The following is a 21,353-nucleotide window of genomic DNA, read 5'->3' as shown; positions in this document are numbered from 1 at the left end:
GGCTCAGAGGAGGCAACCTGAGGGTACAGAGTTGGGTGATTCTTCTTGAATACTGTCTTTATGACCACTTCCTAGTTGGGGGACATGGATGGAACTGCCCAGAACCCCCTACCTACAGCCTAAAGCAGGGGAGAACCTCAACAAGGCTTGTCTGTCTGGAGAGAAAAGTGGAGACTCCAGATTTCAGAATGGAGTGGGTTGCTTCTTCAAGGTGGAGGGGTAGAAGGATGGGGTCGTGGGGTGACGCAGGCTCCTTTTACCTCCACAGCCAGTGGATTCCTCCACACTGGAGGCCGACAGGATCACTGTGGGAAGACAAGTGGATGTTAGGGGCAGGGAGGAGAGTTAGACCCTTGGGTCAGTACTGACTGTGGGACGGGGGCTTGGGGCCTTCATTCTCCTCCATCTGGACCCAGACCCCATCTCTAAGAAGGGAAGACCTATTGACGAGATGCAAGGTGACAGGCCCAAAGTGTGTGCCCTCCCCAACCCTAGTGTTCCATCCTGCACCCCGAGTCATGCTCTGGAAGGGGAGGGATGTTGGGGGCTCAGCACCCTGAGGGTTGGTGTAAAGGTGCTGGCTCAAGAGCCTACCAGGAATCTCGCTATAGAGGCAGGGGCGACTTTGGCTGCTGTTTCCAACACAAGTGCTGGGTCCTGGGACCAGCTCCTCACAGTGCCGGCTGCGGCTTTGGGCTCCGTCCTCCGTACATGCACTCCACTCAGACCATGGTGACCAGCCTTCTGTAGGTTTTGGGGTGGGACAAAGTTAACTGTCCAGGACTCCCTGGAGAGGACTGGGGGCTCCATGGTGGTCCCCAGCCCTGGTCCATTGCACTCCTACCTGGACAGGCCTCCGTGGCACACAGAGCCTCCTCTGTGTGCAGCCCGAGACAGATGTCCTCGCCTGGGGAGGGCGCTGGGCTAGTGCAGGAACGTGTGCGTTGATAGTGGCCGCCACCACAAGAGGCTGAGCAAGGGGACCACGAGGTCCAGCAGGACCAGGCACCCCGCACTGCGGGGGCATAAGGTATATGAGGGAGTTGCAGGTACAGGGAGTGGCCAAGACAGTTTGGGGCAGTCTAGCCCATTCCAGGCTAGGGTCCTCTGCCCTGGGCCACACCAACCTCAACGTCTGTGCCACTCCCACACTGCCCACTTCAAGGGTGGCCCCCTCCCCCTCAGGGGTGGCAGAGGGAAATGAAGCCTACAGAGGAGACATCAAACACCAACTCCAACTCCGATCAAGGTCCTTATCTGGCTAACCAGTTAGAGGAGAGAAAAGGGCCAGGAGGGTGAAGAAAGGCTCTGCTCACTGGGAGTTGCTGCTGTGTCCATGTTCAAGGCAAACAATCACTCTGTGGCCCCTTGCATAGACCTTGTATAGAGGGAAGTACCCTGGGCATGCAGTGTGGCTCCAGCAGGCCTGGGGGGCTGTAGACCAAGACTCCAAGGGTTGTGCGTGGGGGTGAGGGAGGGGGTGGCCCTGAGGGAGTTTGCTTAGGTAGAGGTTACCTGGACAAGCCTGGGGGTTGCAGTCCTGGTACTCGGTGGCGTCGCCCACGCAGGGCAGGCCCCCATTGCGGGGCTCCGGGCTCGTGCAGGTTCTCTTGCGGATGCGGAAGCCCAACTCGCAGTCCCGGGAGCAGGACGACCACGGGCCCCAGGTGGCCCAGCCCCCGCTCAGGGTGTGTGGGGAGGTGCCCCCGCTGCGCAGAAGATCCTCCACTAGGGCTGGGGGGGTGGAGGGCTGGCCTCAGAGTTGAGGGTAGCCCAGGGGCACCCCACCCAAACCCCCGGCCTCTCCACTTTTTCCAAACCGCATGTTCTCTCCATCTAAAATGCTCCCACACCCCATCGCTCTGGGTCAGGGAGAGTGGTGGCGGGAGAGAAGGGCATGGGCTGTACCGTCGGTGTCACAGTCCCCGGAGCCATCTGCCGGACAGGTTCTGGTCTCCGTCCTCCTCTTGCCAAACTGCAGGCCGTGGGGGTCAGACAGGGGCGCACGGCACGTGAAGCGGAAGCGCTGCTCCTGCCGTGCCCCTCCCTGCGTCACGTTAACTGGCAGCCACGGTGTCCACGGCGTGTTGCGTCGCACTTCGGGGCAGCCGTCGGGGTTGCAGGTCTTGAACTCCTTCAGGAAGGAGCGGGTGCTGTTCCACTGCCCACAGGTCTCCAGGCCTGCCCTGCTCTCCAGTCTGCCTCCCGCGCCCCCGCACCTCTCCCTCCACCTCGGCTCTTGGTCTACACATCCCGCCTTGGTCTGCACACCCCGCCTTGGTCTACACACCCCGCCTTGGTCTACACATCCCGCCTTGGTCTACACATCCCGCCTTGGTCTACACATCCCGCCTTGGTCTACACATCCCGCCTTGGTCTACACATCCCTCGCCCTCCAGGGCCCCTCTTCCAGCTCTCACCACGCTGCAGCCTGGGCAGGAATTGCCGTTCTCGCAGGTCCGACGCCTCGATTGCACACCGCCCCCACAGTTGCTGCTGCACTTGCTCCATGAACCCCAAGATGCCCAGAAGATGGGTACTGGACAAGGCGTGTTTTCATTACAGAACCTGCCAGGGGTGGGGGTGGGGGGATATAGAGTGGGGTCATCACTAGCGGACTGGCCACCACTTCCCAACAAGAGGTCACTAGGAATGCAAGCATCCTCAGGATCACCCGGAGAATCCAGGCCACTTTCTCCGGGGCCTGGAAACTGAGTTCTCAGGGCAGCCTGTCCCAGGAACCCCCTAGTCACACCCCAGCTCACCGCTCCTCGCGGCTCTTGCCCACGCAGATGCGGCCTCCATGGCGGGGAGCAGGATTGCTGCAGCTTCGCTGGCGGACTTGGAATCCGATCCCGCAGGAAGTGCTGCACAGGGCCCACGGCGACCACGGGGTCCACGCTCCATTCCTGGTGGGGCCGGGGCATGCAGAGATAAAGTGCCCCTTGCACCCTAACTTCTTAGATGTAGTCTATATCTGGGAGTTGGACTTTGTATTGTTAGGAAATGCTAGACAGGCAGAAAATATCAACTGCTAGCCAGGTCATCTCAGACGTCATTTATTCCTTTATTTATTCCTTAAACACTCATTGGGCGTCTTCTTTTATGTATCAGGCTGTGCCCAGGAATAAGGCACAGTGGTAGACCATGGCCCATGCTTACAGGGGCAAAAAGACACATGCTGTGGGAAGGGCCCAGTCACCTTTATAATCTGCAGCCTTTGCTTCCCCCTCCTTGGCTGGCCAACCCTTGCATGCAAATCCCTGCTCTCTCCCCCATCCTACCACTGTACGCACTTAGGCCCAACTTCAGACGTCACTCACTTATGTCTCTGTTAACTCCAGTTTTCAAATTGGCTCTACCACTCCTGAGATATAAGCCTGGGCAAGTCACTGAGACCTCCTATGCCTCATAATGCTCCTATTTTGAAAGTAACAATAATGACTATTCTTACCCAGAGAGATTGTTGTGATGGTTTAATGAATAAGCGTATACAGAATTAAGTTATTTTAAAAGTATCCAAAAGTATGGCTTGTTATAGCCAATTTATGGGGTCCCCAGGTACTAGGCATTTAACCATCCCAATAACTATCCAGGTCACAGTACAGGGCTCTCTACTGAACCCTCACTTAGAGAAGCTCAGAGTGGGTTGGTGGTTCAGTCAGTCAAGGTCACACCTCCAGACAGTGACTTATCCAGGACTGGCACCACACGTGCCTGCCTTACTACCTTCCCATGCTGCCCTTGATGTTGGGAACAGCAAGGCTTATTGAGACTAAGATCTGTCTAGGGGTGACTGTCCAGCCACGTTTGTCTCAAGAGACCCCACAAAGCAGAAACTTCTCTCCCACTGCCGTGGAACTCTCCCAGGGCTCATGTTTCCCGCCTCAGGCATTAGCCACCGATCCAGTCACCCACAGCCCTGAAGTAGTTTCCGTCCCTAGTGCTAACACCTGGTTAGGGTACCTCATTTCCCCGACTGCCCCCCACAACTATGGTGGTCCAGGACAGCCATCACACAAGCCCTGTGTCCTCACATACCTGGAACAGTTGGCGATGTGGATGGCTGGTCCCAGACAGTCTTGGCCCCCACAACGGGGTTGGGGGGAGTCACAGGCTCGGGCCCGACATAGGCAAGAACCTGAGTTGTCCCCATCTAAGTGTTCACATGGCTGCCATGGTGACCATGGACCAAAGCCCCCATCCCGAGTCACATTCCGCACCTGTGGACAACACTGGGGGTAGGATCCCATCACACAAAGCAGGGTAGGGGAGGCATGAGGTGCCAAAGGACTTGGGGATACTGTTGGGGAGTCACAGCTCAAATTGGGGGAAGAGATCCAGGGCGGGGGAAATGAAGGGGTTCTCACAGGGCACGCTGTGATGTTCTGGGTCCAGAGGCTCATGTTGGAGCTCTCCTCAAGCGTGCTGCAACGTTGCTGCTTCCCGTCCCAGCCGCAGTACGGGTCCCGTGCCCCCAGACATGCCCTGCCAGACAGAAGTCCTGAGACACAAGCCCACTGGCCTCCCAGCCTCACTGTACCCCAAGAAGACACCTGCACCCTTCCCTCTGGGCACCTTTTCCATTCCGTTGCTCTCTGCCATAACAAGCTCATAGACCACCCACTTACTGTGTCATCATTTCAGCATTTCATTTCATAAGTACAAATTAATTTCATATAACAACCCAGTGAGGAAGGTACTGTCCTTTGCCCATGTTACACAGGGGACACTCAGAGAGCTGATCCAGGACTCACCTCCCTGCCCTCCAGGCCCACACACTTAACTAGGACAACTGACTTTCCTTCCCCAGGTCGGGTGTCCCTCACTCCTCATCTAGGGCCACGGAGAAGATCCAGAGAACAGAAATCCAAAGAGGTAGCACCTTCCTGTCAGAAACTGTGAGTACAGGTCATAAAACACAGGGACCTGCCTTCAAACACAGGCACAGGGTCAGGGACATCTGGGGACACTCCAGGGTGACCTGGGGCATCCACATGCTCCTGTTGCTCAATGGCAGGAACCAGAGTCGCATGTGTTGGCATCATGAGAACCAGCTCAGGGAGCCAGGCTGGCCTGTCTGCAGTGACCCAGAAAAGGTAGAGGCTAGACACCAACGTATGCCCCGAATTCCTCTACTTCTGATATTCTGGAGCTCCTGGGCGTATTCCCCTCAGCTCTCAGAAAGGGGTACCAAGCTCTCGAAGCAGCTGATATGGCACTACATAAGCACACAAATTAAATGACCAGGAAAAAAAGAAAAGAAGCAACCATGACTAGTGATAAATAATGATAATAAATAAGCTTCTATCCATCAAAAACAACTGTCTACCAGTAGAGTAAATGATTTTGAACTGGTTAACACAAGATAAAAGCTACTTTTTTCATCTAGGTTCTAACCACATCTGAAACAATCATTCCCAGTCTTGATTGCAAATTACAGTCTTCTGGGGATCTTTTAAAAAGCTTAAGCAGCCAAACAAGGCTCTTCCCCCAACCCCCATATCTGGCTCAGGCCTGGGAATCTTTTAAACACTCCGGGTGATACTAATGAAGAGCATAGCTGAGAACTGATGTTCCGAGCCCCTTTGTCAGGGTGCCCAGGACAAGAGATAATGTGTCTTGTCTTTCCAATCCATGAGATAATAAGAAAAGAGGGAAGAAAAACGCAGAGTAGAGGCTGACCCCAGGCCCTATTCCCTCTGCCTCTCTCACTCTCTCCTGCTCTCAGTTCAGCTGGAGAAGAAAGAAGAGACCAGATTCTCCATGGACACGCTTGCTCCTGTTCCTCCCAGGACCCTGACCACCTGCAGGGATATGCCAGCCACAACCCTTCCCCCTGGGGGGCCAGTGCCTGATCTTCCCTTGAGCATTTGTTACTTTTGGCCTAAGGCCTCTCTGAAGCTTACAGGAAGGGAACATTCTTAAGAAAATTGAAGCTGCAAGCAGAGGAGTTCCTGTGTATCTTTCACTTTGAGAATGGATGGCATTTGAGAGTCCCTTTCATAAAAGCAGTCATCAGCCCAGTGATATATCACCGTATCTTTTTCCCTGCAATGTCTGAAGCAGCCATTACAAAAAGGAACAGGTTCATTCCCTAGGCTTAGAGGCAGGACAGAGATGGATGGTGAAAGTGCAAGCAGGTGGATTCCAGCACCATGCAGCAATCGCTGCACAATGGGAGCTGTCCAGGTTGAGGGCAGGAGCAAGTGGCTATTACTTAAGATGGCAGTGGAGGTGGGGCCAGGCATTCTGCCAGGAAGGGAGGCCTAGGAGATACTCTGAACCACCTTCCTGAGTGAGCTTGGGTAGAGTGGGCCCCTGCTCTAGGACAGTATGAAAGCCATGCTGGGGGTGGGGGACACAGATAAAAACACCTGCTTTGCAGAGCCCTGGTCTCACTCTGGCCAGGCCAGGGTCCTGGTTGTCCCTGTGGGGTTGAGATTTATTAGAGAGAAAGAAGGGGGCTGGCGATAAGCGCCTAGATCCTGGGGAAATGTCCCGGGGCACTTCCTTTCCTCTCATTCCACTGTAGACCCCATTACTTCATGCCTGGCTTGCAGCCACACTAGTTCATGCTGGCCAGCCAGCTGCCCCATGACAGCGCTGCTTGCCATTATGTGACTATCTTTGTAAAACACCTACTCACGCTGCCTGTCAATTCCCTCCCCTGCTCAAGGACCACTTCATGCCCACGGTCACAGGATTCAAGTCAAAATCCTCCCCTGGCATTCTCAGCTGGCCTCAATCCAAGTTCTAATCCCCTCCCCCACTCCTCTCCTGCACCAGCCTCCTCTCAGCCAAATAATCAGTCAACTGAAGGATGGCTCATGTGTGAAAGGCCATTTTGTGCCTTGGGCTGGGTGCAGGCCCCTGGTGGAGTATGAAAAATCTTTAACACCTACTTTGCCTTTCAAGGATTTTCCACCTACTGGAAAAAAGAATAGGTTTCTCTCCCCACCCAGACATCTAGGGCTCTGTTGGAAATGAGAGGGTTCTAGGCCTACTTCATCTTGTCTTCACCTCTCACATCAACCACCCTGCAAAGTGCTTAGAGCACAGGAGTGCTTAGTGAATGTTTGGTGTTTTGCTGATGAAGATATATGTTGGGGCTGAGGGGAGCTTGAGTGTCTGCCCACTGCCCACCTACTCCCCCTCCATGGTTGTCACACCATGGTCAATACTTCCTCCCCTGCCCTCCACCCAGCTCCAGCACACCCCATTGAGATGGAGAACAACCCTTGGCAAAAGAGCTACCCTGTGTCTCCCAAATATCTAGGACAGATGGGCACAGCCAGAAGGGCTGTGTTGCAAAAGCCATAGGAGTCCTTGTGGCTTTGGCTGTGCCTGCTAAAGTCAGCTTACAATTATCTTGAAAATGAGGGGGTGTAGACTGGGGGAGTCTCAAGTGGTGGAGTCTGAGCTATATTTCCATTTGACTTTGGAATAGCTTTTGTTTTCCCCTTAAATGCCAATGTCACTGTTGCCAAATTTGCAAATCTGCTTGAAACCAAGGTATGGAGAACTGAACTCAGGAGCAGTTGGGAAGCAAATGCAACTTCTCCCCAGGGTTCCACACCTCTGCCCACCCACACCAAGCCTCTCTGCCTCTTCTAAGGAGGGAAGGAAGGGGAGCAAAAAAAGACATGGTCTTCCACCTGCCCCCATATTTGGGTAAAAAGTGCTGAGGTTTCAAAGATAAAGGCCTCTCTCTGAACTGAAGGGACTGAGAATAAATCAAGTGGGCTGGAGATGGCTGACAGACCCTAACTATGGGGCTGACAACAGGATAACGAGAGACACCATTTGCTTAGCACATTACTTGCCCCAGACAGTGATGAGTGGTTTATGCAGATTATCCCAATTAACCTTCACAAAAACACTGCAGAGGTTTTGAGGAGGAAGCCAAGGTTCGGAGAGGTTGAATGACTGGTCCAAAGGTAATGATGACGGGGCCAGGATGGACCCCCAAGTGTACCAGACTCCAAAGCCCCGCCTTTCAAGCAACGCCTCCCCAGAGGGATTGGCGAAGCCTGGAGGCCGCCCGCCCGCCCTCTCGCGGCGCCCGCTTACCCCTGGCTGCGGTAGGTGGCGCACCTCTCCAGCGGGACCCGCAGCACGCCGTCGCTCAGCCCCACGAAGAGCGCCCGCGCGCTGTGCAGTATCCGCAGGCTGCGCAGGGGCTCCTGGCGCCCGGGGGGCAGCACGTGCAGCTCCTCCAGGTAGCAGCCGCGGAGGCTGCGGCTCGCGGTGGAGAGCGCCTTCAGGATGGTGCCCGACTCTGGCGGGGCCAGATGAGAGTGGCTCGAACACCCTGGCACCTTGCAGCCCAGCCCCTGTGCCCACCCAAAGCCCCGGCTGGACGGGGCGGACTCACCGGTGCCGATGTACAGCACGTGGTAGAGCGTGTCCTTGGCCTGCACCAGGTCCACCACGAGGTGTGAGAAGCGCACGCTGTCCTGGGTGACACAGGGCTCGGGCGTCACCGGCTGCACGGCCTCGCTCATCAGGAACAAGCGTTGTGCGTCTTGCAGGCTGCGCTCTGTCAGGTTCTCGTTGGGGCCCACCTCGGGCAGAGTGCCGCACTGCCATGGGGGGGCAGGTTGCAGGTGCACTGTCACAGGGGCTGCTGTGATCCCCTGTACCCCTCCTTCAATTGTAACCCAGGTGGTCAGGGGTAGATTAGATTCTTCATCTGGTGACCACTACTAACATCCCTGCCGCCCCCCTTGAACCTCCTTCTAGGGAGAAATACCTCTGGGGGGTACCATGGGAAGAAGAAGGACCTGCCAGGCTGGAAGGACCATGGGGGAGGAAGGACCTGCCAGGGCTGGAGAGGAGGAGGGGGATATGCAAAGGGAACTTTGCATAAAAAATAAAAATCCAGTTTATTTGAGTGTAGACAAGTGTTCTGTGACTTTATGCTGTTGCTGTATACCCTCCCCATGCCTACCCCATGTCAGGCCAAGCCCTGACCTCCCTCTCCTCATCCCTACCCTACCAGCTAAATATTATGCCCTTCAATCAAAGCTGAAACACAACTGCCATTTATTGAGCACCTACTCTACTCCAGACATGGTGTTGGTGCATTTCAAGCACAGAATGTTACTTGTGATTGACAGTATTATCCCTTCATGTCAGATAAGGAAAAAGAGACTCAAGGAGGTTGAGTGACTTGTCCAAGATCACTCGGTCAGAATTGTCAGGCCGCAAAGCCAGAGATCTTTACTGCTCCACAGGGCCCCTCTGGGGCAGGTGGTTGGGTGGATATGAAAGTCTACCATCAGACTTCCTTAGCTCATTGGCTCCTTCCCTCTTCCATCACAACACTGGGGATAATCACACTACCCATGGCTATGTCCTGACCACTCCTAGCACCCAGAAACCCTACAAACATTAGTACCCACACTGGGTAGACTGCACACGAACTTCAGCTATAACTCCTGAATACTGGCCAGGAGCCCATGAATGTTGTCCTGCTCCCCTGCACTGGGTAGAACTGAGTTCCCACCTCCTGGAGCAACGGGGTTACATTCAGAGGTGACTCAGAGGGTGCAGCCTTGCTCTGTGTCCCACTCCACTCCCCTTCTCACACCATAGCCTTTGATGTCACCACCGTCTGAGGGAACATAGAAGACCCCCCAGGTGGGCATAAGCCAGCAGCAGCAGGTTTGCATTAAGCAGGTGGGAATCAGCTTGTGGTGGGTAGTCTGGAGAAGGGGCAAAGGAGAAGTGAAGCTGTACCTGGAAATTGGGGATGGGGTTGGCGATGGGGAGCCAGGCAGCCCTGGGGTTCTCCTGGTAGCGAAACGGGCCATTGAAAGCCTGGGAGATTGCACTGAGGTTGAAGGCGCAGACAGCAGAAGCTGCGATGCTATTTCTGAAAGGCAAGATATCGGGGGATGCCGCCCTCCCTGTAAGTAAGCACCCTCCCCCACAGCCAGCTGGGGTACAGCTCCAAGGCATATTAAGTGTCGATAGTGAGCCTGGTGCCTTCCACACCATGAGGTGTCTCAGAAGGAGAAGACCTGGTCCCCACACTCTAGGAACCCTCTAGGAAAGAGAGACCCACTGGTGAGAAGCACAACAGTCCTGTGCTGCTTGCACATCTTCTTCCCTTCTCCGTGAGTGTGGTCAGTGGTTTTTGAACATTGTAGTCATGGTCTACTTAAGAAGTACACTTTATATTACAGCTCAGTATAACACAGAGACATGCACGTACACACATCTGCAGTGAGTTTCCAGGAAACAGTATTTTTACTAAATACATTATCTTCTGATATCTTTATTCCATTCTATTCTGTTTTATTTAACATTTTTTGTTTTTTAAAAAGTTGGTTACCAAGCCCCTATTTATGCCACAGCCTGTAACATTCTACACCAGATGAACTGGAAGACCCTTTGCAGTCAAGGAATCAGACATTTCTGAGTATGATGTGAATAGTTCACAGAGATAATTCCACTATACCAGTTAGCTCCAGTTCCGTTCTCAGCTTTAGTCTCTCCCAAATGTGTCCTTTTCTCTCCCCCTCTGTTTGACCTTGGCTGTCTTCGCCTCCTCCAGGTGTGCTGCGTCGTCCTCCTGGCTGGCGCCCTGCAGCCTGTCTAGTCTTCTCTAATCCATTCTCCACACACAGGCAGAGTGAGCATTTCAAAATGCACAACCCAGCTGGTTGCTGGCCTGCTTCAAACCCTTCAGTACCTTCTCCTTGCTCTTAAGATAAAGATCAAAACCTTTAAGGCAGTCTACAAGGCCCGCTGGGCATAATCCTATCTACCTGCCTCCTCTCAAATCTTTTTCCCCTTTATGCTCCAGGCTCCTGCTATGCTGGGCTCCATTTATTCCTTAAGTGTTTAAATGCATTGTTCCCTAGGACCAGAATGCGTCTCTTCCTTAGTTAATTTCCACTCATCCTGTAGACATCACTTCCTACAGGAAGCCTTCCTTGATCAACACCCCCCCCCATACTGTTAGAGGCTTCCCTGTACACTTCTCTTTCTTTTTGCAGCATTTATCACAGTTAAAACTGGCACTTAATAACTATTCTGCCTAGAATGTTAGTCCTTTAAGGGCAGATCCAGGTCTGCTCTTCTTCATTGGTGCCCCCCCTTGGCACCCCACCACAGCAAGCACCTGGCATGGAGAAGATACACCATAAATAACCTATTTATAATCCATACTAATATCGTCACTTTCCCTTGATGCTCTCCAGCCTCTCCTGCCCTTTGCTCATGGCTACACTGTTCTGGTGCTGAACTCATGGCTGGTCATAAGGTCCTAGTTGTCAGCTCCTGGACTGTGTGGGCTGTGCTGCATCTGGCTTGGATGGCCTCTCTGCTCTCACTTCCCAGCCTTCCGTTCATTCTTGTCCATCCCCTCAGAACATCCTCCCTATTGCTAACTTGGCCTTCATCCAGTGCCTAAACCTGGGCCCCAAGCTAAGCGAATGCCACCCTACGGCTCATACATTTCTGATGTCCTTACAAGAACGCTGCTCAGCTTCCTGTACAACAAATGCTTTCCTTGGTCTCTGCTGCCCATTCAGCATTGCCTATAGGAGAATCACCCTATTGGGCCAACCTTTACCTAGAGGGAGGCAGTGGGAGGAGGGCTCATGATCTCCACGCAGCCACCCTTCTTCACCCCTAGGAAACAGAAGCAGTTCTAACTCCCAGCCAGTGTTTTCCACTGCAGTCAGGCTTGCCAGAAAATTCTGCTGGCTAGATTTAGGAGGATCAAGCAGTACTGGGGTTGGTAGAGAAAGTAAAGCATCCCCTCTGAGCCTCCCTGATGGGCTGTTGCCGGCCCTCTGGGAACTGCCATTGCCTCATTCAAAGCAGGGTGCTTCACTTTCATTATCAAGGGTTCTTCCTTCATGGAGCCAAAATCCGGCTCCATTCACTTTCTCCTATCTGACCGAGACCTGTGCATCACAGCAATCCAAGAGCTTACCACTCCAGAGGCAGCAAGACACACAGTCCTCATCCGTCGGGTGCAGAAGGCACAACATTCCCATTTTACAGAAAGAGAAACAAGGGCAAGAGACAGACTTGCCTGAGCCCACAAGGCTGGGAGGCCAGGTCCCAGCATGCCCTGGACATCACAGGGAGGGGTGGCAGAGGGTGGGGACTCACACGTTGGTGGTGAAGACCCCGTAGATGAGGTCCTGCTCGGGCAGGTGGAAGGCACTCTGCAGCTCGTTGTAGTAGAAGGGGACCTCGCCTGGGCGTGAGCAGTTGAGCCGGGCCTTCATGAATGTGGTCCACGTGTCTTCCAGCAGGAAGCGGCCCCCCACGTCGTTCTTGCACACGCGGGCCACCCGAGAATACACAGTGCGCCCACAGTCATGCTCCACCGCGTTCTCCCGCAGGAAGAAGTAGGCAAACAACCCGATATCATAGGCTGCCACGAAGTTTGGTTCTGGGGGCAGAAAAGGAGCAGGGGGTGGGTCAGGTCAAGGGGGCAGAGTTGGGAGTAATAGATTATTGCCATTTTTCCAGACAATATCCTAACACTCCACAAGTTTGATGACCCAAAGGTTCTGATCCCACCTCCAATCCAAAGTGCAATTATAGCAATATTTAACGTGCGTTGCTGAGCATTCGCCATATATCAGACACTATTATTAGTACTTTACACGAATTAGCCCATTTGGTCCTCTTAACAACCTGTGAGGTAAGTACTATGATTGTCTCCATATTATAGATGAGAACATGTGGCACAGAGAGGTTAAGAACTTGCTCAAGGCCACACAGCTAGTTAGTGGAGAGCAGGGATTCAACTTTAAGAGAAAAGACACTCATGCCACCCTCCTCCAATCTCTTCTTTCCCACAAAATTTTCTCCTAATTAATACCTGACTCCTTCTCTCCCCTCCTAGGCTGCCCTCCATCTGTTCTGGGTCTTTATGGCATTTTGTGATTTCTTCCAGAATCCAGCTCTGCCATTCTATGGTTCTAAGGCAAGCATCTGCTCCACTCTGGGCTTCTCAATGAAGTGAGGCAGAAAGGACTGATAGAGGGTCAGGATGGGCAGAGTCAGAAACAGAGGAGCCCCCATCCCAAGGCTGGGCCTCTTTACCATTGAGCCACTTGGAGTTATACTGGGCAGTGCGCAGTGGCGGCCCACTGCCCAAGCTGCGGTAGATGGCGGGGTCCCGCCCTGAGAAGTCGATGACTGTGGCCGCGTAAAGCTCTCCCTGGGAGGAGATGACAGCTGTGGAGTTGTGGCGCGGGTCGTACGGGCAGCGGGCCACACCATTGATCTTCTCCATTGTCCGGCTGAGGTTCCCCACCTGGGGACAACAGGAGATGGGGGAGATTTATCCCTGAGGCCCCAGAGCTGTGTGCTCTTCCCATCCTGGAGTGTTTTTTCCCTCTGGCCCCCGGTCTCACTGGGCCTCTCCGGATCTTCAGCTTCTGCCTTGTCACTGACCACCCCACAGTGGCTCTGAGGGAGCAGCCATCATGGAGGAGGGAGGTTGTATCAGGAGCTCCCTCTGCCTCTGGCTCCTGTCCCCCCATTCAGGACCCTCCAAGGTAAGTCTGAATGACAAAATAAAGGAGGCCCAGTTAAGCTGAATTTCAATGAATAATTTTTTAGTATAAGTATGTCCCAAATTTGCATAAGATATACTTATGCTAAAATACCATTTGTTGGTGAGGATGGTGCGGTGACACACATCTGAAGAGGTGTGAAACTACACTTCTAAATCAGTGTTGTAAAACAATGATATCACAATAAAAATACAATATAAGTATATAAATAAATAAGAATATCATTTGGTGTTTATCTGAAAATCCGAGGTACCTGGGCGTCCTTTTTTTGTTTTCATTTGCTTACTTGCTTAATTTGACAACCTCGCCCCAAGGCAGTGTGCCTGGGAGACAGAATCTCTTGGCGCCCCCCTTCTGGTCTCCTGCTAGCCCTCCCACCTGTCTGCTGGAGCACACTGGGGAGAAGGCGTTGGTCCCACACAGGAACACTTTCCGGCCGGCGACTATCAGGACTCTCACGTAGTTCTGACACTCCTCCTGAAGCAAGAAGGGAAAGCAATAGAGGGACAGCTCTCCAGATGGGGCTCTGGGTGTCTTTCCTTACTGCACCATGGAAGCCCACGAATATTCAAAAACACTTCCCTCTGCTCCAGATCTACCCTGCTCCAAGATTCAGGCTGTTCCTAGCGACAGCCCCTCCACCCACACCTCCCGGCCTGCTGTCTCTCTGGTCACTGTCCCTTCCAGATGTGAGCACTGCATCCCCACAAAGCTAGAACCTCCTGCCTCCCATCTGGGTCTCGTGCTCATAGGTGTTCCCCGCCGCTCCAGTCCCTGATCACAGCCTCTTGCCAGCTCCTGGCCAGCCTGACCAGCCCTGGCCACATACCTCGGTCTTCCCTTTGCTTTGGCAGGAGCGGCGCGTGTCCTCGTTGGAGGACCACTCTGTGGCCTGTGGGAGGAGCACACAAACCTTAGGCGGCTGAGCCACTCAAGAGCAGGCAGCAGCCGGGGTCTGCAGTGACAGGAAGAGGGAGGGTCGTGTCAGCCTGCAGGGTAAGGACTCATTACTTGCAGAGGGCTGCCAGATCTCCCTACGCAATGTGCACCCCCTTGACCTAACACCCTCCCCATCTTCACGGGTCAGAGGCTCCTAAGTAACAGCTCTTCCTCCCCGCATGCACATGGCAACCCTGTCCTAGGCCCTCCCAATGCTCTCCTTTCCCAGGTAAGCCAGGGAGCTGGAAGTGGCCAAGGGACCTTCACTCCCACTTCAGGCCCTGAGTAGGAGATAGGAAATATGCCCCATTACGTGTCAGATGTCCCCAAGATGTGTGGGAGGCAGGGAGAAAAGCTAGATTTGCTTTCCTTAGAGACAGGAGATCTATTAAATGTTCTCACTACAACCCTGCAAAGTAGTTATGTTTTGCTTTTTTCTTAGGAGATTAGGAAACCTGGGTCTGTGACTTGCTGTGGGTGGGTGGTAGAGGAGGATCAGAACCACATTCCTTACTGTGCATTTTTGTTCTTTCTCTAACTGTCTCCAGGATTTCAGACTTTCCTTGTAGCATCACTCATGCTCTGTGAGGGGGTCATGTGTTGGGGGAGGGGGACACAGCTTTTATTCAGGGACCCAAAGGACATTGCCATGTTCCTCAGTGCCCGTGGCATTAGGAGAGGGTGTTCCCCACCCAGGATCCTACCTTCCCCTTCATTTCTTCTGTCTCTCCTCTCTGCCAGCCGTCCTAGCCTCCGAAGAGCAGCTGGAGGGAGCAGTGATACTCTTCACATGCACACAATGTCAACAGCCCTGGCATGTGGCTCATTAACATTTTTGGGTCACATGTATATACATGAACCATCTACCTGTCCTGGGAGAGGCCCTCCGCAAGCAGCTCTCCTGTCCAAATGGGACTGGGGGAGAGCCCCTCACTCCTCACTTTTAAATTTCTAACAAAGCTCCTTCTAGTGTGAAGTGGCTGCCGAACAGCAGCAAGAGCCAGGTGTGGGAGGAGAAAAGTGCCTGGGAGGGAGCAGCAGTTCGGCTCTTTGCTTTCCAGGGCAGGCAGCCATAGGACAGGTGCCTAGGGGCAAAGGGAGGCTCACTTGTGCAGACCCTGGATTCAGCAGCTGGTGATGACTTGGTCACCAGACCCAAGAGCAGGCTGGGCTCATCCTACATGCCTGGCCGGAAGCTTCAGCCTCTGCTCCCAGACCTTAGAGAAGCGCAAATGATCTCTGCATTGATCACAGAGCCATGTGGGTCTTCTGAACAGAAATAATGGAGCCACTGTCATACTCAGGACCCCACCGGCTCCCAGACTAAGCCTGATGTGAGAAAATAAGACCTCATAAACAAGAAACCTCGGGGCTTCTATGGCAGAAAAGAGCAATGACACCCCCCCGCTCCGCCTGCCAAACACTGCAGGTATTGGACAGTGGGCAGCTGCAGGGGGGCTTTCAGGGTTTCTGAGTACAGGGACATATTGGAGGTTTCAGCCTTGTTCCTAAAGGGGAGGGGGTGTGGGAATCTCAGTGAGTTGGGAGGGGGCAAGTATGTACAATAGTAAAGAGTCTGATAAAGTCACGTTGTGCTGAACACCAGGACAGGCACTGGGCGGGCACCTGGCCACCTCTCTCTGATCCTCAACACAGTCAGGAAAACACTTAGCCTTTTGCCTGTTTTACAGGTGAGAAAATGAAGCTCAGAGAGGCTGAGCAATTTCCCCAAGGTCATAAAGCCAGTAAGCAACAAACCCAAGATGCAAACTCAAATAAAACACCAGAGCTCAGCTCTCTGCTACATCCTGCAGCCTCTCACATGGAAAAGATTTCTCAAACCAAAAGTTAGAACATATGGCCCGAAAGGAATATGTATATTTATAATGATTACAGCACAAAATGAGCTTCTTTGAGGCATTTTATTTATTTTTATTTTCTTGTAAAAAGTACTTTTGTCAAAGTAATGATGCACAGAGTTGAAGAAATTAAATAGTATGAAAAAAATTGTTAAAAAAAATCCTAGCAACCCTTCCCTTCCATACGCCAACCTATTCCCAAGGGCTACTTTCAGCTCTTTTAGCTGTTTGTTTTTTTTTTGGGGGGGGGGCAGGGTATGTGTGTTTTTTCCAGTTTCTCAAACATATGTATCAATCTCAGGCCTTTTGACTTCCCCACTTACATGTCCCCATTCTCCTAGTCCCAAAACACACATACATTTCCTCTCTCCCTATCCTCTCAATATAATCATGCAATATCAATTATTTAACATTTAATATAATTATTTAATATTTTAAGATATGGGTTAAATTTACATATTATGAATATGTAAAAATTGTCTACTGCTACCAACCAGTACTCCTGATTTCACCGAATATAAGATACAATCTGATCACTTTGCAATACATACAAATTTTGAATCATGATGCTGTACACCTGAAACTAACATAATGTTATATGTCAGTTACGTCTCAATAAAAGAGACACCATTGATTATAACGTGAGCGACTATGAAAGAAAATATGCTGTCAGTCAAACTCCTTTATTATTTAAATTTTAATGCAAACTTATCAAAAGTGCTCTTATTTGACATTTTTTATGACATATAAATCTTGCACATACAAAATAATGTAAATAAAACTGATCAAGTATCCTTAAACTTTTTTTGAATTTAAAGTTCATCTCTGCTAGACTTACTCTTCTATTTGTGCTCATTTTGGTCCGTTTTAGAGTATCATTTTTTTGAACCATCTAGGGTGTCAGTGATTTCACAGTTTTTAAAGAATATTCCACTCTGGTCTCTATAATTTTCTTCCAAGCTATTGACCCCATTTTATAAATTTGGAGGTTGGTACTTTGTTGATCTTACCAGGAGTCCACAGAAGGTTTTCTAACAAACCAGAACTCATATTACCTGTACATATGAGCAGAAAATACGATGTGGGATGAAATCTAAAATGCGATGTTGGGTCAGAACACCAGAAATAATGACCAATTTGGTGCCTACACTGGCAATGAAAACTCCATTGGGCCAGTGCTGTCTGATTGTGATTACAAGATGTCTTTGACTGAAAGATGTGGCCTGATTTCAATCTCATTAAAATGTGAAAACATGTATACCTGAGAATTAATGAAATATGCCTATTTCCTTTCTTGATCTGCCTTTTGTTTTTCCTGAACTGAGCAATTGTCCATTGCTTTGATTTTCTTCATTTGCTAGTATAGTAATTACTAGTCTGCTTGTGTACCTGTTACCAAATTTCCCCAAATGCTTAAAAGTCTTATAAATCATTCTCGGTATCATTTGCCAACTGTACACAGAAATGATCAGATAATCAGGGCCTTCCCGATGGCTCAAGGGGTTAAGACACAGCACTATGAAGCTATCGAGGCCACTGCAGCACGAGTTCAATCCCCGGCCAGGGAGGTGACCCACATGGTGGAGCAGACCTCTCCTGTCTTGCCCGCTGCTCCCCTCAGCAGTGTATTTCAGTCAATCTGCCTGTTCTGTTCCCCACTCTGTCTCTGGTGAATCCTCTCCCCCCGCAGACACACCTCTGGCCTGTACTCCAGTTCTTGTATGCTTAAATAAATAATCTTCCTTCATTTGCCACTTGAGAGAAAGTACTGTTATTCTCCTAATGTGATACCACTCACTAATAAAAAGCTTCTTTTGTGGAAACAATTTCATGATTCATAATCTGGCTTACTGAGATTCAGATGATGAGAACTCGTTAGGTTAGTAAAACAATCAGCAAAATACAGACTGTGGGAAATGTTAAAGGAGAAATGACCAGGTTTCTTCCATAAACAAGCTGCACAAACAGAGAAAGAGGAGAAACATTATTCTGGTCCCGAACTCTGTTAGTGCCTTTTACCTTTCCTGAAGTCTCTGGACCTTTACCAGTTGGGTCTCTGGAGAAAGGGTTTTTAGTCTCCTTTTCTGCAAAGGTGGAGGAGGGGATTGCAATATGGAATGGGACAGGAGACCTAGGTTCCAACCTCTCAACTGAAAGAATTTCAACCATTTCTCATTTTCACATTCCACAATGACTGACACCCGATTTCTGAGCTCTTCTAAGGAATTGCTTCTCTGTTGTATCTCCCTCCATCAGTTGTTTCTGCTCTGCTAATTCATCCACTTTTCATCTCCTCATAATGTATTAATCTCTTCATTATGAATCCATACCTTTAAATTTTTCTTGCTATCCTTTTATTGGGGTCAGGCAAAAGAGTGAAAGTAGGCATGTGAGGTCAATTGCTATGCATAATCCCCTACAATAGGCTATCTCAGAAATTCCAGAATGGCAATCTCTAGTAACAGTCTCTGCATAGTTTTCATGTTATGAGAGAGAGAGCTAGGAACTGGATAATCTCTTTGTAGCCTCAACAACTCCTCTGGACCCTAGAGACAATGGTTGGGCATCAAAATATCTTTTGAGCATTAAATCCACCACTTAGCACAGTTTAGATTTCAAACATCACTAGAGCTGCGACTCTAGCTTGGAGAATGTGAGATGAGAACTCAGAAATCAGCCTCTTTCAGACCCAAAGCCCCGGAAGAGTCTTGATGTGCATGTGCAGAAAGGCCTCCTTTCTGCACTTGCAGGATATTTGGAAGCTTGAGGTCATTAATCCACCGTAATTAGGCCTCCAGCCATGTCATCCTCTGGAATTGCTCTGGTAAAGGTCATTCAAGAGCTCCTAATTGCCAGACCCAAGTTAGTTTATCATACTGGTCCTCTCAGCAGCCCCCTGATGCTGTTGACCACTTGAGACCTTTTCTTTCTCAAAACCAACTTATTAAGTTACATTGATAAATAACTATCACGGGTGAACTGATTTGATTTCTGCTCCCTCTCAGCAAAGATGTGCATACACACACCTGCACACACAGTCATACTCACGCCCTATATCCACTTTGCCTTCTCTGCTTAGAGAATTGGGAAGGAGCTGAGTATTTAAATTTTCCTTAAGGAACAGTAGTTTATATAAATTGTTTAATAGGGGTTAGGTACTTAGAAGTCCTTTAATGGACACTGGTTTGCACAAATTATTTGCATTTAGATTTTTCTTTAAGGGATGTTAATTATTAAAATCATCAATAAAGCATTGAGTTTTAAGTTTGGTGAAATCATACCCTGGGGCCAAGTGAGAGGATCAGTTAGCTGGAATGGAGAGTTATAACTGCGCACCCCCAGGGGAGTGGGCAGCATGGGGAGTAAAAGAAGCTGGAGGGGTGGGAATGGGGGTGATGGCCCTGCTCCCTCCTGTGGACAAAGTGGCACAGTTCATGCTCAGAACTTGGTTGCTTGAGCAGCTTCTGGGAGCAGATACTAAGGACTGGAAACTCCTAAACAGGAAACTAAAGCCCACAACAGGGCTCTTCCTGAACACTGGCTCGTTCATATAGTCAAAAGTCAGGGGTTTCTCCCCAGACCAGATGACAGACCAGAGGTTAGGAGGCAGAATTCTGCCACTAGACTAGTGGTGGGGTCATTAAACAGCCCACTCCAACTTGTCTCTCCTCTTCCTTTTGTGGGAGGTGCCCCCACCCCCATGGTGGACATGAAATGTGTTTATTTCTCTTCTTGGTTCTGTCATGGAAAATTAGGCTGAATTCCTAACCCGAGATTAGGTCCCAGAGACACACCCTGGGAAGGTAGTTAAACCAATTCCTCGGGCACTTGTAGCTGGTTTGCAGGGCCCCTTCAGAGATCCCTCTGAAGCTGAAACTCTGGCCTAAGCACAAGTAATGGGGCAAATATAACATATCTTCCCAACACAGAGCTGGATGAACCAAACTCCAGGCCTCAGTCATCTAGCTGGAAAGTCTGTTCCAGACTGGGTCCCAGAAACACATCACATGGTTCCCATCCCAGAAAGGGAATCACATGTGATCTCTTAGATACTTGCTCTTTGAGGCAAGAGAGAGCTTGATTCATTCACCTTTGGACCTCAAATGCCTATTACCAGGTCTAAGGTTGGACCTGGCCTTTAGTCGATATTCATTAAATGTTTATTGGGTGGCTGGGTGGCTGCATGGGTAGGTTGGCTGGTCTGGGTATGGAGAGCAGGATAGATGGACAGATAAGTGGATGAATGGCATTTCCTTTCAGGTTTCCCTAGTTTCTCCTAAATCCACTTCCTACTCCCTTAAAACTTCCTTCTGGAAGGGCCTCCCCGGTGGCGTAGCGGTTGAGCGCTGGGCTGTGAAGCTGACCACAGCTTCTGCAGTGCCAGCTCGATCCCCGGCCACGGGCGAGGGTCCCACATGGCGCGCAGACCTCTCCTGCCGCCCACTGCTCCCCTCAGCAGTGTATTTCATCAGTCTGCCTGTTCTGTTTCCCGTTGTGGCTCTGGTGAATTCTCTCACCCTCTCGCACTTCTGACTGTACCCAGTGCTTGCATAAATAAATAAATAAATCTTTTTTAAAAAAATAAATAAATAAAAATAAAAAAACTTCCCTCTGGAAACCAACTGCAATGGCCCCCAGGGGTATAGTCTCAGGCGCATCTTGAAAAAACAAGGCCAAAATGTCACAACAGCTCATCAAGGAGGTCTCCCCTTTTCCAACTGCCCATTGCAGGGAAATGTTATAGCCTGGCGCTTGACTGTCTAATTAGGTTATAGCCTCAGTCATTAGTTTTTACTGCGAGCCCTGGCTTTTCTTATAACCCCTTTGTCCCCAGCTCAGTTCTGGTATACAGTAAGTGCTTGATGACATGGGAACCAAGTCACTCCCTTCACAGAAGAAGAAGAGATGGCCTTCCTTTCTCCAGAATGTTTAGACTCTGCAAAGATAGTTAGGCATCTGTTTCTCAATCTGCGATATGTTCTGGATCAAGGAGTTCCAT

The 21,353-nt window shown here is 50.7% G+C and overlaps 1 protein-coding gene across 2 annotated transcripts in view; it reads right to left on the bottom strand.

Moving 5' to 3' along the window:
• The window catches only part of SEMA5B (semaphorin 5B), a 114,650-nt gene that overhangs the window by 1,651 nt on the left and 91,646 nt on the right, over positions 1–21,353 (bottom strand). The window contains exons 5-20 of one of the 2 annotated variants that reach the window (XM_037525437.2): positions 14,386–14,448; positions 13,935–14,033; positions 13,081–13,294; positions 12,136–12,421; positions 9,745–9,880; positions 8,378–8,585; positions 8,074–8,281; positions 4,371–4,488; positions 4,042–4,223; positions 2,766–2,909; positions 2,421–2,568; positions 1,909–2,134; positions 1,516–1,734; positions 845–1,015; positions 595–744; positions 261–305 (exon numbers count right to left, since the gene is read on the bottom strand). In XM_037525437.2, coding sequence (XP_037381334.1) covers positions 261–305; positions 595–744; positions 845–1,015; positions 1,516–1,734; positions 1,909–2,134; positions 2,421–2,568; positions 2,766–2,909; positions 4,042–4,223; positions 4,371–4,488; positions 8,074–8,281; positions 8,378–8,585; positions 9,745–9,880; positions 12,136–12,421; positions 13,081–13,294; positions 13,935–14,033; positions 14,386–14,448 — 2,617 coding nt within the window. The remainder of the gene's footprint in view (positions 1–260; positions 306–594; positions 745–844; positions 1,016–1,515; positions 1,735–1,908; positions 2,135–2,420; positions 2,569–2,765; positions 2,910–4,041; positions 4,224–4,370; positions 4,489–8,073; positions 8,282–8,377; positions 8,586–9,744; positions 9,881–12,135; positions 12,422–13,080; positions 13,295–13,934; positions 14,034–14,385; positions 14,449–21,353) is intronic. The other variant, XM_037525435.2, reaches the window with a different exon arrangement.

The sequence above is a fragment of the Talpa occidentalis genome, unplaced genomic scaffold (assembly GCF_014898055.3).
Source record: "Talpa occidentalis isolate TD23 unplaced genomic scaffold, MPIMG_talOcc4v2.1 talOcc4.4, whole genome shotgun sequence".
NCBI classification, from domain to species: Eukaryota; Metazoa; Chordata; class Mammalia; order Eulipotyphla; family Talpidae; genus Talpa; species Talpa occidentalis.
The sequence above is the reverse complement of the archived record's forward strand: the minus strand, read 5'-3'. Positions and strand labels throughout refer to the sequence as shown.